Below are 15122 nucleotides of genomic sequence, written 5' to 3'. Positions count from 1 at the left end.
GAGTTTGTGAGCAAAGGCACACTGTACTAAAATAATTTAAATGCAAGTAAATCCTTCAAAATTTAGTATGGAACTCAATTTTTTTTTTATTGAAATAATGCCTTTTTATTACAGACGTATTAATACAAAAACAGCGAGGACAGCATGAAGGTACTAAGAGACAGAAGCCAGTGAACAGTAGGTTTGCAGTTAAAACAAAAACCCAATAGATTGCTGCAAGCAGAGCAGAAAGTGGTTTGCTCAGAGACAATGAACTTAACTTACAGAGCTGAAGTCTGCAAACCCCAAGGAAGAGTCTTTAGAAGTTTTACTTGAAGAGGAGGGAGCAAATGGATCTTTTCCACTAAATGGGTCCCCAAACCCCTTTTTACTCTGAAACGGGTCACTGCTGTCAGCCCCAAATGGCTGGAATGGATCATGGGGCTTGGGAAAATCTGAAGACCCAAGGTGGCTGACAGGAGTGCTTTTACCTGGAAAGTTCAGGAAAAAAAAAAAAGGAGAAAAAGAGAAGTTACTTACCATGGACAATGCAAATCCCTTAAATAGGAAACTGCTGAGATGCACTTTAGTATCATCCACTCTTCCTGGGTGCTTTAAAACTTAACCAAATCCAACAGTACTCATTTCTCAGTGCAATTCATCTCTGACAGCTGTTTTATTTAAACAGATTTACCTTTCTTACAAATGCAATATTAATACCATCGAGATTTTAAACGATAAAACCCAACATGAAGACACCTGATCAGAAGAACTCAACAAGCACGACTTCAGTTCATTTTCCAAGAACACAGACATTTCAGTTTGTTTGGGACTATATAAAAGGCAGAACACATGGACATTTATATCACTAAAATAATTAAGTAATTATTTTAAGTAGTAGTGTTAAGTAGAACTAAACAGTAACTTGTCTGTGACTGTACAGAATGTAAGTGCTGTTTTTTTTTCCTGGAACTGGCTCGTACTTCTACAGCTGCTTACAACAGAAAAGAGTGCAATAAAGAAATCACCTTGTTGGGGGGTGCCTGCTGTGCAACCCACTTTTTGTAGGCGATTTCTTGTTCATACACCCCCATAATGGGACCTGCTGTGTGTGCTTCATCTTCAGGACAGATCACTAGACTAAATGTCACTGTGAATACTGCTGTGACTGTTATAATACAGAAAAAAAATCATTTCATGTCCTCACTGTCATTTCCTTCAGTTTTTGAGCGTTGAAAAATAAAAGCACGGTTTTAATTTTGTGATTCTAAGGAAGAACTTGAACAGGGCAACCTCTGTAAAATCAAGATTATTTGTTGCAGAGAAACGAAGGGCAGTGCCCATGCTGAATAAGCCAATCTGAGCACTCGTGAGCCCTCAATGAGCCCTTTTTCATTCTCTCTCTGTTGCTTATAGCTTGTTTGATCCTGCAGAGCTCAGCAAGCATGGCTGTGAGGCTAGCAGAAGTTTGTTTGGCTAGATGCTTAGTTAGATTTCAAATTTACTAACTTACTAGCCACAGATTGGTAGCAGTGACAAGAGAGTTCTCTTTCTTACAGCACATCATTTGCAGGCTGAGCCCAGATGTGAATCCCCCAGTGCAGTGAGGAGACATTTTAAAAAGATTTCTGTATTTTCATGTGGGTTAAATATTTCTATAAGGTAAAGCAAGAATGCCAACATCACATTAAAACATCACCAACTGAACAGAAGGACTTGGGTAAAGCTGTGACACTGCAGGTAGTAACTAACAGCAATTAATAAACTGTACTCTGAAAAATACCGTTTAACATTTTTGAGGGATGGCAATACGAAAGCACAGGCAAACAGTTGTAACCCTTACTTGTTTGATTTTTCTGCTAATAGTTTCAGGGGAAAAAAGTTCAGAAAAAAGCAAAACAGGTCCTATTCTGAAACCACAGCAGTTTCAGCAGTTACCCAAGTGGTGCACCCAAACCACACCGAGGGCTCACTTCAGCAAAAAGAAATGATGAACAAAATGGTTTACCACAGCAAATGCTGTTAACTTGTAGTGAACTCCACCCATGCAAAGGGTTTATCTAATTTCATACCCAAGAGCAAAATTTAGGGCTGAGATCTACAGTTCAAGGCAAACAATATCTCACCAGTAGAACGCAATTAGAGAACTTCACTCACTGAACGACAAGATATGGACAGTGCAGCCATCAAATACAGTTCTCACTGTGTCCCACGTGTCGAGGATGATCCCAGCGTTCTGTTTGGAAGAGGAGCTGGCTGCACACAGTGCATCACACACACTGCCAGGCCAACGGGGCAGAGCTGCCGCTGCGTTCTTTCAGCTCTGTCTGCACAGCGCTCCTTTCCAAGCAGTGCTCCAACATGACAGATCTGCCTCAGCAAGTCAGAGCCACGCTCTGTAGGACTCACAGTGACAGTGAGCAAAGCCCAGTCCTGCAGTCACGCCAGACAATCAATGCCAGGTTCCTCACCCATCTGTAAGTGCTGGAGGTGTTACTCTGCAAAAGTTCAGAGGCTGAGAGGTGCCTCCCCCGCATCTCTCCTCGGCACTCCACCAAACCTATCTACATTCCCATCTTACTCAGCACACTTCTCAACACGCTGCTAAGCTCTTCACCAGTGCAGAACAAAACTTCCATGAACTGTGAGCTTTAAGAACTTACAGAAAAGCATTGCTGCCCTCAAATTATTCTGAAAGTTACATTAAAACCAATTTTCTGCAGAATACTCAAAGCCTTTGTCCTCAACGAGGGCTATTTCTTCACTGTGTTTCAAACTCAACTTTCTGTTCACACAAATTCACAATATATATTTTTAGTAACAGAAGTAAGATTTTTTCCTATGCAAAACCCCCCCAAAGTGTTTTTGCTTAGTATTTGCAAAACTCTCCCCCCTGCTAGGCAGCAACCCTGCATGTCTCAGCTTAGGAGAAATGATCTTACAACTTCTGGAAAGAGAGGTTTGAAGAAAAATCATTATATATTAACGATCTGTTCTGAAACAGCCTCTAAACAACCTGCTTCAACAATCGGTACTGAAATATCTTTATTGTGAGAGATCAGCACAAACAGAATCAAAGCGTGAATGGAATTTTTAGTTTGTGGCTGGGGCAGGTGCTCCACCCATGAGTCATTTGTCCTAAACAACACGGGATGCTTTTATTCTAACACAACTGTCAGGTCTTCTAGAAGGCACGAAAACAAAAGTTTCCCTGTTGCTCACAAACTCTGAGGCTGAATTTTTCACAGCCAGCTGCAGATGAGGAAAAAATAAAGGTGTATGGGCAGCTCGTGGGTAACCTTGGGGACTGAGGAGCTCTACGGAAACAGGTGTGCAGGGCCACTCAGAAACAACATGCAGTGCGTAACAGAACTCTGTGCTCCCCTTCAGACCAAAGGTGATCCACGACTCGAGTATGCCCGTGCAATTTAAAATAAAAGTTAAAATGCGAGGGATTTTCTTCCTCCTGGTACAACTAAATGCTTAACTGATTTCTTTCATTCGTTTCTAACTCCTGATTAAATCTATTGTACCTGGCATGGCTTCTTTCTCCTTACACTTAATGCACTGCAAACATACAGAAAATTTCTATGCAAATTCATATACTGGGAATGTAGCACATGATGCAGGTCAAAAAGTGCCCACAAATATGTGATGTGCTTAGCACCATCTGCTCACAAGATAAGATTTTCTTTTAAGAAACGCAGCCAGTAAATGCACACAAAGCATCCAGGCTTTGTTTTGCAAGTTCTTTTAAACTGAGATACTGAACAAACAGTGCAGACTGCATTTCGTGTAGCTCAGCCACGGAGGACACAGTGCAGGCACACAAAGACACTGAGATGTGCAACCCAGAAAGCAGCAAAGATCTCAGCTCTTTTTCTTCCTCAGTGCTGTTAATAAGAAGTCCACCTAGATGTGAACTGACAGTACTTTCATGCTGCTTTAAGGATGAAAAATAAGTCTAAAACTGTAAAACCAGTCAAACCATAAAATGCCTGAAGTTTAGAGAAGTGACACATAAAAAAACCTATATTTATCATTGACATAAAGGAGGAGGAAGCATCAAATACAAAGGAAGGCAGCAGTGGCACAGGGCTGCACAAACATTGCTGCTGCACTGCCTCTCCACCCTGTGCACTGAGCATGCACACACAGCTGCAGGGCATCCAGCATCATTCAGGGCTGCACAAGAAGTCCCATGGTGTAAACCTATTTGAAAGCTTCCAGTTAGACAACTGCAGTCCAAGCAAGCCTGGAAGTTGTGCACATCTCCCACCTGGGTATCTGCTCACTACAGAATCTACTCACCAAAGCTCTGAAGTCAAACTGCCTTCAGGCTATTTTCTTCCAGTATTTTCTCTCAGTCATGATCACTCAGCAGGCAGATGAATGTTAAATTTACCTTCTGAGGCTTACGAGCAGTATACTTGCTTCCAATCCAAGCTCCTTCTGGACTAATAACCTTCTATGGCAACTACACTTGTGAGGAGAGGGTGAAGCATCCTCACCCCAAGCTAGGGACTTGTTTCTGTAGATGATGGATTGCTGCATGCATCGCAGCTGTCAGTTTTCACAGTACTCAATAGTTCTTAATGGACCTTAACTAGACCTTAGAGGCTACCACCCCTTTTCAGCAGATTTAGATACCATTTCTTTTTACATGGGACTCCACACAAGTGGGGTATCTCTGAAGGATAAGAACCATACTCACTAATTTAAGCAAGGCTGGTTTGGCCCCTTTTCCGTCCTCTCAACATTTTTTGCAATATTTTGACATTTTGAAAGCACTACCTGTCATAAAACCCATGTGAGAATGGAATCGAAGCCCTTAACTCAAAGGCAGAGGTGTTAACCACTAACCTCTGAAATGCCAACCTATAAATTCATTTTCCATAATACTCAGAGCTACAGCGAATAAATGGATCAAAAAACAAAGCCCAAGTTCTTTGATGAAGGACTGCGTGCAGCCTGGGATAACAGCTTCCAGTGTAATTTACTTTAATACCTGAACTTCAAATAGCAGGAAGATAAACTACACATCCCTTTTTTACATGGAATGAATGTAATGCTCAGTCCTTTGAATTCCCAATTCTGATGTTTTTCTGCTATTTATCTTTTGGTATCCCAGAGGAAAACTTAATTCCTTCAAGTACATACTCAATGAAGTACTCGGTTATTAATACAATACCAACCATCTCTGTTAGCCACTGATATTCAATCTGTACAAAATAAATTGTAAAACGTACACAGACTGAAAAAAGCCAGACTGATCAAAACAACCCTTTTTATCAAATAACAATTTCAAGAAGAAAACAGACTGAAATCACAAAGCACGCCTTCCTGCTCGCGTTTAGGACTTCATATTCTTTCAAGGTTAAAAAGGTCAAAACCACTATAAGCAGGCAATAAAAATTTAGAAGAGGTTGAAGGTTACACACTGGTTAGTGGTGAAGGTTCTTCCACTAATATCACTGGTTAACAGTACTGTTATAACCGCAATGTGGAATGCATGGTGCTGCATTTAAAGGAAGTGGTAAGGGTGGGGCAAATGCACTGGGTCCCACGATCAAAGCACTAGAGCATTGAATTTTACTTATAACCCAATCACTGACACCCACACAGCAGCTTCCTGTACTTTAAAAAAAAAGAAAAAAGAAAAAAGAAAAAAAAAAAATCTGTTTCTCTCTTTTTGTAATCAACAACTTTTACCTAGAAACTAGTTAGCGGTGAGCTCTGACTGATTCCAATCTGCAGCTCAGGGCAGAAAACATAATTGTTAAACTGTGAGAACCTCCTAAGACCATTTCAACTGCCAGGTTTCAGTGTATCATCTCTTTCTGACTATTTAACCTTAATTACACAACAGTTCTACAAAGTCTGAAATCCAGTATGAGAAATACATGAGCAGTGCAGGTTAACAAATGGAACCTTTACAACAGAAAATACATTTTCTAAATCTACACAACTTCAGTCAGTTTTTGTGACAGCATGAGAAAATAACTTGCATTGGGATTCAGATCCCTGTCACAGGTCACCTCTATTCAGTGTGTAAACACACACCATTATTTTTCTTAATACTAGTAATAATTAATCTTGCCTTGTTTTTCAATTAACAGGCGAAGGAGAAGAGGAATGCACTGCTCACTATGCAGAGCACAGTACTGCTTCAATCTGGATAACTTTTTTTTGTGCTTTTTGAGCATTACTAAAACTCAACATCAATAAATACTGGAAAACTTTCATTTTTCTCAGAAACAAACCCTTTGGTTTGTCCAGTACCACCTGGTGAACATCAAATTACTTCAGCCTGCTCCCAGCGGGGCTGTACTAAACCTAATGTCCATTAGGAACTTTGTGGACTGCAAATGCATTCCTGAAGAAAAAGAGCATGCACGTATTCCCCGGGTGACTTTTATTAGAACAGTCTGGTCAGAGCAGCTAAAGAGGTTTTTCTTAGCTGATCTCCTTCAGCCCAAGAAGAATCTTAAACCAGGTAAGGGACAGAGACACCGATTTTTCAAATCTGTGTATGTAACAAAGCTGTGCTGGAGCTGTGATGTACACCTGTACCCAGGCTTGTGGTTCTAAAATACCTCCCTTCCTTGTCATCTCCTTGTCTTCGTTTTTATACACTGATTTGTACACTCCAACTCTCCTTAAAAGACTGTACTTCTGCTGAAAAGGCACAAAAGGGCATTTAATCAAAAAACCAAACGCATGAGATTTCTCTTGGACCAAAGATCAGTTTAAGACTGAGAAACATCTGAGATATCTTGAAGGCCCTGGTTCAAAAAAGGGTGAAAAAGAAGGAAAGTGATTTATGAAGAACATAACTGTAAGCCTGAGATTCAGCCTAAGATACAGCTTTAAGGAAATACTCTCATGATTGTTATCCCCTCTCCTAACCTTAGTTTTTGAGAAGGGAAAGATACGGATCTCAAGGGTGTCTCAGCCATGCCACATGGCAAGTGCTTGCCTATCCTTTCTAGATAATAACCACAGACAGCTGCAAACAGAAGTATCTGCCAACAGCCATCAGATCACTGCTGCTTCTCAATGTCCAAGCTTTGAAAAAAACACCAACTACAGAAAAACAGCAAGAGAGGAAAAACAACCAATTTTTCAGTTTACAGGTTGGACTTTATATGCTGAAACAATTACCCACTGAAACTCTGCTGCTGACAAAGCTGCCCTAACTGAGAAGTTCTCTTAAGCACAGCAAGAAAAGCATCCCTAGAGCCCTTATTTGAGAGCAGCTAATCTGAACACACTTCTTTTGCAGGTTTGTGCAGGTACCCTTGGATGTGACCTCCATCAAGAGGCCAACAGAGGCTGTATCTGAAGCATCTCCCTGACCCTGTGCTCAGTTCCAGAAGTTTGCACCATTTTCATGAAGAAATAACAACTGAGGCACAACTCCATGTTTTCTGGGCAAAATACAGAGATATGGGCAAGGGAAACTATGGCACACCTTGGCCATGATCTGATAATCCAGAACAACCTGCATTAGCTCCAGATACAGATGAGATCATGTTTGTATGCCACATAAGCCCTACTGAACTTTGAAAGTTGTTATCTACTACTTTAGGAAATCAAGCAACTTTTAATGCTGTGCAAAAACATCAATGAGTGGATTCTACTTGATTTTAGAGCGTTGAGAACAAGTAAAGCTTTCTGTCAGAGCTCTATTGCACCTGACCTCACAAAAGACAAGCAAGCCTCACAAGTCATTTTCAAAAGCAAGAAGTTTTACAAAAGCAAGTATGAACTGGGAACAGAAATGCAACCTACAGATTTGGCTGCTAATAACTGGCATTTATTCATCCTTCAGCAAGATCTTTATCACATACTTTTTTTTTTTTTTTAATTAAACAGACCAATGAGGAAAGTAAGAAACAACGGAAGTTTCTTTCTTCTTGTTTTCTGAGCAGTGTTCCCATTTCTAACACACATTCGTGTGCTTCTATCTCCTGCTCAAATCGCAGTATATTACTATGAAATTTCTCATGCTTTAAGTAACCGCTGAAGATTGCTTTAGTGTGGAAGGAAGGGAGGAGTATAACTGCATAAGCACATGAGGTTCGTTTGCTTTAAAAAAAAAAAACCTGCTTTGTTTCCTCCTTGTCTATTTTATCATAACAACATTTGCTTTGGGTAGAGCAGTGGAACCTTACAAATCTTGTGTCTCACAACAAGAGGGAAAATTACACATTTAAACAAGATTTTTGAAAAGACTGATTAAAGGCTGAGTGCACACATCTACAATCAAAGCAAATTATTAAAGCTGTGTGTCCAAAATTCTTCAGTATACACAAAAGAGGGAATAAGCAGACAGACAAATGCAACACTAAAAAACCATGCATGCAAGTCAGCCCTGTGAAATGTATTGCCCATTTCTGCAAAGTGTATTTGCTAGGAGCATTCATGTTTTGAAGAAGTAACATAAAGAAACCACATTAAAGAAATAACATAGGTGTACTTAGTACTTGTTTGACTCTTTCATGAAAAAAAGATTACCTTCAGCTTTAATACTTCTTCTGTTCATAATCTAATGCTGTAGCAATGGTATGCTTATATCTGTTCTATTGAACAGTATTTTGCAAACCTTGGATTAATCTACGGGACATCCCTGTGATAGAAAGCACTTTCCATGTTATCCAAGAATCTAATTCTAGCACAACTGGTTTGCAAAACCTGTCAGATCAACAGTATTTGTTGTAAACAGGATGGGTGCTGGTGCACGCTTTTCTCCAAAACACAGCAGTTGAAAGGCAGACAATCCTCAGTAGAATTACTAGCAGACAAGTAGAAAGATAAACACCTTTCAAATTCTGAACACTGACCCACGTTTACTGCAGAATTATGGGTCTGCTCATATACAGAATCCAGACCTCTTTTTTTTTTCAGGTAAGCCGACTAAACGTTCAATGCTAATATTAACTGAACTATTCTGCTGCTGTTAAAAGTAGACCTGAAACTAACAGCTCTAAAGTGGCTTCAGTTCTTGAAACAGTTTCACTGGTAACTGAATGTTTTTAAAAATCAGCTTTTTAAAAAGATCAGCTCTAGGGAGGGAGATTGAATTTCCAACCAGTTTCACTCTGGTTTATTGACAATTCCTGCCAATCTGCTGATAATCTCATACCTTCTTCCACAGCTGAAATGTAAAATATTAAGATAGAAAACTGACAACTTGTCCTTATTTCCAAGAAGATACAGTAATATACTGGGGGAACTGGTTATTAAAAATAAAACCTCCTTACCACTGGGTGGCTTGGGTCGTGGAGGGACATTTTTCTTCGGTGGTAATGCTGGTGTGTCTGATTTGCTTTTGAAAGGGTCATCTGAGAATCCCATTCCTCCAAACGAGGAGGTGAAGGGGTCTGAAGCTACTGACTGCAACAGAAAAAAAGAAGAAGAATGTAAGCACATTGCAGAACACCTGTTGTTTTGCAAAGGTTCTAAGTTACCTCACTGAAAAGTGTCAACTTCAATTCTGTAAATGTGTCCTCAATTCTTGTTAATGTCAGCAGCACAAGATGCTCATACCTACTGCCAGAGGTGCCAGGACTTTGTCTAAGAGCACAAGTAATAAAGGGCAGCTGTGCTCTTAATCACTTAAGTGCTTCTCAAACTTTTACCCCTAGCAAAAAGCTGAGAAGAATAAAAGGAAGTAGAACTCCCTTTTATTATTTAGTGATGGACATTCACACTACAGCAGAGCCTTCACTCCATGATAAATCAGAACCACGAAACAAAGTAGTAACTGTGGAACTATGACAGACTGTGGAATGGGCAGCTTTTCTTCCGAGCTTTACTTAAGTTACACCTATTTGTATTTTTTGTAAAGTCTTGGAAAATTCTAAAAATGCATTGTTTTAACATTCTTCATATATTTAGTTGTTTTTTGTGAAAGACTCTCTTAATGATGACAAATGGCACAACAAACTGCAGGAAAATCTATCCTGAAATAAGAATGCTTTGTAGGCGAAGCTAAAAGCTAACAGCCACCAAAACCTCCAACCCAAACCAAACACTTCGGTATTTGTAAGGACTGCTGCCACCTACTGGAGAGCAACCTCACAAAAACAGAAACATCAGAAAACATTAACTGCAAATTCCAAAGTCAGACTCACAAAACCAATAGCAGACTGCGACTCCCATCCAGATTAGGAGGTATGGAGATACAACTACTTGGAATACATCATATACACTCAGTTTATAACAATAAACCAAAAAACAGCAATCCTGTTAAATGTGAATGTCAGCACACGTTTTCCACCCTTCTCTGGTTCCCCATACTTATGGAGAAGTTTAAGAACAAGTTAGAATGCCATGAGAAATGCAGTCGGTACCAAAGCAAACGTAACGATATATTGCTGCACCTGCCTTCCATTATCTGGATCAACTACCTTTGACTGCAAGTGAAAAATAGATGTTACTTCTTTTGTTCCACTGGTATTCGAGAATGTGTGTAGAAACCGATTTCCCCCTCTTGAACCTATGGTCTTGATTAGAACTTTTGTAGAAATGATGTAGATGAATGAAATGAAAGATGTAGAACTTTTACATATTGAGATGGATTGAAGGTATTTTGCTAAGGAATTGTTGAGACTGATCAAAAAACAGCAGAAATGGACTGTCAGCTCGAACACTGCAATTATATCACACCCTTCAAAAATGTTTAAGGAGTTTTTAAGAGCACACCTTTGCTTTCCTCATGATTTTTACCTTTGACATCTGACTGAAGTCTGCAAATCCTTCGCCACTACTGAAAGTGCCACTTCCAAATGGATCCAATGTTCCAAATGGATCTGTAACAGGTATGAAAGAAATCATTACAATTATGCATAAGAATTTTTAAGAGCTTATTGTGAAAAAGTAGGGAATAAACAACACTTGCATTTTTCCATCCATGCGATGTTATGAGAAGATTGCAAAGAGCAATATGCTTTCTATCAGTTGGTTAGGAAAAAAAAAAGAGCAAACTGTTTTTCTTCTTACCTGGACCTTTTGAAGAGACACTGGAAGAGGTAAAAGGATCACTGCTTTCAAAAGGGTCAGGCTAAATAAGAACAGATATGTAATTACTGTTGTGCTGTACTGCACACTTCTCTTCTATGCACATCAATATTTACTGCTTTAGGACAAACTGTTTCCAGTTTCAGATCACTCTGAAACTGTTTAGTGGACATACAATGGGATAAAAATCAGATGAACAGATGAAATACATAGTATTTAGCTACTGACAACACTGAATGAAACCAAAACACAGTGAAAAGCACATCACACAAACACCATCAGTATTAGTTCCTAGGGCAAAATAAGAAATTACACTCAGAAGCATTCAGAAAAGCAAACTACTGTGCTTAAATCAAGTACAAAGTACAAATCACTGACCTTTGAGGGTAAAGTGGAAGGCTTTGTGAATGGATCTGATGTGAACGGGTCACTCTTCACCTGTTTCTTGAAGAAATCCTCAGGGGCAGAACTACGAAATGGATCACTTTCCTTAAATGGATCACCTCCAAAAGGATCTAGAAGGAGTATTAAAAGGTAAATAGAATGTAGCACTTAGTAGTTAGAAGAAGTAGTGTCAATAATGAACCATTTTTCATTTGACCTCATACTCACTGATTTTTTTTTCTTACTAGAAAACAAACGAAACCACCACCAACAAAAACAAACAAAAAAACACCATGGCAACCCAAGAAACTTCCAGATACTTTCTGTTCTGGGTATTAAGTTGCAACAAGTACACATTTTCGGTGAATATCTGACAAGGTTACAGACTCCACTCAGTGAAAAGTTAACGGTGTATGCAGTGCATTGATCTTGTTTGCACTGACTGCCAAGTTTTTAAGCTCCCACATGCAAACCAAAAGCCAGCTCCATCTTTGTGTTTGGCTACAAATTGTCTAAGTCATCTGTCCTGTCATGGTAAGGGCTATTACCTGCTGGAGCAGGTGGCTGCTCTGCAAAAGGATCATGCTGGAATGGGTCACCTATGCAGGACAGAAAAATCACTTGTTTTATCCACTATTTCGCAAGATGATAAAAGTTTGAAAATATCATTTACTCAACAGTTGGTCTTCAAGGTCTCAGGTAAGCCATTGGTCACTTACTGCCTTTGAAAGGGTCTGCTCCCTTAAATGGATCAGATTTGAAAGGATCCTCTGACTGGAATGGGTCTGCATGCAATTCTTGCGTGTTATTGGTGAACATCAAGGCTTTACTCTTGAATGGGTCATCCTAAGAATTCAGAAAACAAAATACTGACTTAAAGGAAACACAATAAATGATTTAATTAGTGCTGGAACTGTCTTAGCAGAAGAGAAATACTAGTACATTCTGGAAAGTAAACTTACTTTTTTTTAAACTGAACTATGTAATATATATATTATATATATTTGGAAATAAGAAATGCACTATGAAGGACAAGTTTATAGCAAGAGAAGTTGCTTAATGATTTCAAGATTAGGTGTAAATAACAGATCTTCATTATTCAAAGCACTCTAAATAACACTACAAATCTTTTCTTACCATTGCTCCATAATTGCTTCTTTCTGTCTGCCCAAGGCCTTCACTTATGTCTGCTAAATTTGTCAGGCTACCACCATTAACCCCATTGAGAGCTTCATTATATTCTTCTATACTCTTACTGACTTCTTGATGGCTCTCCTGAAGTTGAGAAAGTTTACTTCTTGCCTAAGTAGTGAAAAATTATTTAGAATGTTAATCTTTCAATACTGCAGTCATCCTCACAAAACTGAAGGGTGCAGCTACTATGGAACTGGCTACTTCAGAGATTCAGTAAGAAGACAATCCTTTCACCCATGGTTAAACATGGTTGCAAGACAGTTGCTTCCCCCTCCCTACCCACAGCTCCCTCAGGAGTTGAACTTCTTCTGACTCAGACTGGGAATTGACCTACTGAGCAACAATCAGAAAGGCTTATTACATGCACCACTATTTCTTCTCTTCTGTAAAGTCATCTTTCTAGTTGATGTTCAACTTCTAGCACTTTAAAGAAGGAAAAGAATGACGTCATGCAAGCGACAGTGAATACCTGGTTTATTTCTTCCTGTGTTGATTTTAAAGACTTGATTATTGTTTCAAGCTGCACTTTCCCAGCCTGGATACTCTGCTCTAACTGTGTCTCTTCTTGCTGGAGGCGATTCAGCTCTGCTTTTGCTCTATTAAGATCATCTTCCTGTGATTTTAAATCTGATTCCTGAGATTGAATCTGCATTTTCAGCGATGAAATCTGAAACAAAACATTATAAAAATCAAAGAGAAATTTGAAGTAAACGTACCTCAATACATTATGAATTTATAAAAAAGTATGAAGCTGTAAAGCAACTTACCCAGTGTTACAGAAGATAAAAATCATAAGCTGAAGAACTGCATGCTTTTTACATTACACAGAATTGTCAGTATAAGCATGCAGAATATTCTATAAAACCAAGAACTACTAGTATCTAAAATGACATAAATACCACACTAATTGTAAAAGTAATTAAAGATTGTTTCTTAAGTGGTTATCCTGTAGCTTTCAGAACTTGGTGCCTTTTCCACTGAAATATTTATCAAGTGCTACAAAGCTGATTTTTTAACTGGTAGACTTAAATTTATACAGCTGCATAAGGCTCTCCTGAAACACTTTCTTGCATGGCATTATACACCAAGTTCCTGATAACAGTATCTCCCTGAAAACCTACCTTTAAATTAAAACACTGATCTGAGTTTCACAGTGATAAAAATACACACTACTGCCCATGGACTGCCTGATGGGTCAGGAATAATACTTCTAACTGTTCCAATGGGCTGATGGGCTGAATATTTCATGTAGTCAAAGAACAATTTTCATAGGGACGGACTTCTGTAGATCATCTGATGGAGGGCCACATTTATAACTGTTATGAAAGTTGTGTAAGTTAACAAAATCCTTTTCGGATCTCCGTATTTGTGTGGAAATTGCTATTTATGGTTGAAAAATTACAGACAGCAAAAGCTTGTTTATGAAATGAATGCAACTTCCTTCAACAAAAGACACAATATACTTGAGGACCTCTAGCATAAACATACACTCACCACCTGTGTTTCCTCCTGGCATTTCTGCCTTACATCATTCAGCATATCCTTCAGTTTGGCTTTCTGTTGGTCCATTTCATCCAGGCGGTCCTGGGCATCTTGTTTCTGAGCCTCAAGCTCTTGCAAGTTACTTGTCTCCCTGTCTAAATCATTTTGCAGCTCCTGAGGAAAATCACACAGTTTGTAACTTACATTTAGCTCATGCCTTATGAGAACGATCGATCACAGAGAAAAAGGCTGGCACACTAAGCAGGATTTTCTATGTCATACAGACTATTTCCTGTGTACACACAGTTTCTTTCAGCAGGAATTTGCAGATATTGTACAAATCAGTGCCCAGAAGAAAGAAAGGAACTGTAATGCAGAACACATGTAATTGAGTTACCTTTACTATGAAAAACAAACTCCTTGAGCAACGTCAGTCAAACACTAATTAAGACATTTCAAACCATTCATGCATCATTATCTATTTATATTAACCAGCATCAGAACAAAACATTTCTGATGGAGAAAAGGAAACTAAAGACCTTTCTGTAAGAGAAACTCCCATGCAAGAAGGAGACTTGTCCAGAAACCACATATGGAAAGGCAGAAGAAAGAAGGCTTCTCACTATATTATTTTAGATTACAAAAATCAGTGATTATAAATATAGGAGTTTTTACCTGAACTTCATTCGTTTTCTGTCTAATTGAGTCTTCCTTTTCCCTAATGTCCTGCTCCAGAGAATATTTTTCCCTGTAAGATAAACAAGCAAATGTTTTCATGATTAGTTAAATAATACAACACACGTGCAAGAGCCAAGTAAATATTATTCTGGAAACAGCAAACAAACAAAAATCTTTGAGGAAGTAATGGTACATTTCAATTATTCTTCAAAAAAATACGACCTATTTTCGACCTTCTGCAGTCACCTGGAAGACTCCAGGCTGACTTTACAAAACTGGCTAACTGGATGGAACAACTGGGAGAGTCATTACCAACCTCAGTGACAAGCAGTAACAAACAGATTAAAAGAAAATAATTGTAAATGACATCAGCACTATAA

The 15122-nt window shown here is 38.9% G+C and overlaps 1 protein-coding gene across 1 annotated transcript in view; it reads right to left on the bottom strand.

The window, feature by feature from the left end:
- Positions 1 to 15122, bottom strand: part of EPS15L1 (epidermal growth factor receptor pathway substrate 15 like 1) — a gene marked incomplete at both ends in the record, with an annotated part of 30782 nt that overhangs the window by 4220 nt on the left and 11440 nt on the right. Inside the window, 11 exons of the mRNA XM_079546922.1 lie at positions 265 to 470; positions 9246 to 9378; positions 10714 to 10796; positions 10987 to 11047; positions 11383 to 11519; positions 11937 to 11987; positions 12108 to 12234; positions 12526 to 12690; positions 13052 to 13249; positions 14077 to 14238; positions 14740 to 14812. Coding sequence (XP_079403048.1) covers positions 265 to 470; positions 9246 to 9378; positions 10714 to 10796; positions 10987 to 11047; positions 11383 to 11519; positions 11937 to 11987; positions 12108 to 12234; positions 12526 to 12690; positions 13052 to 13249; positions 14077 to 14238; positions 14740 to 14812 — 1396 coding nt within the window. The remainder of the gene's footprint in view (positions 1 to 264; positions 471 to 9245; positions 9379 to 10713; positions 10797 to 10986; positions 11048 to 11382; positions 11520 to 11936; positions 11988 to 12107; positions 12235 to 12525; positions 12691 to 13051; positions 13250 to 14076; positions 14239 to 14739; positions 14813 to 15122) is intronic.

Source organism: Tetrao urogallus, assembly GCF_951394365.1.
Source record: "Tetrao urogallus genome assembly, chromosome: 25".
NCBI lineage: Eukaryota > Metazoa > Chordata > Aves > Galliformes > Phasianidae > Tetrao > Tetrao urogallus.
Note: the sequence above shows the minus strand (reverse complement) of the source record. Positions and strands in the feature narration are given on the sequence as shown.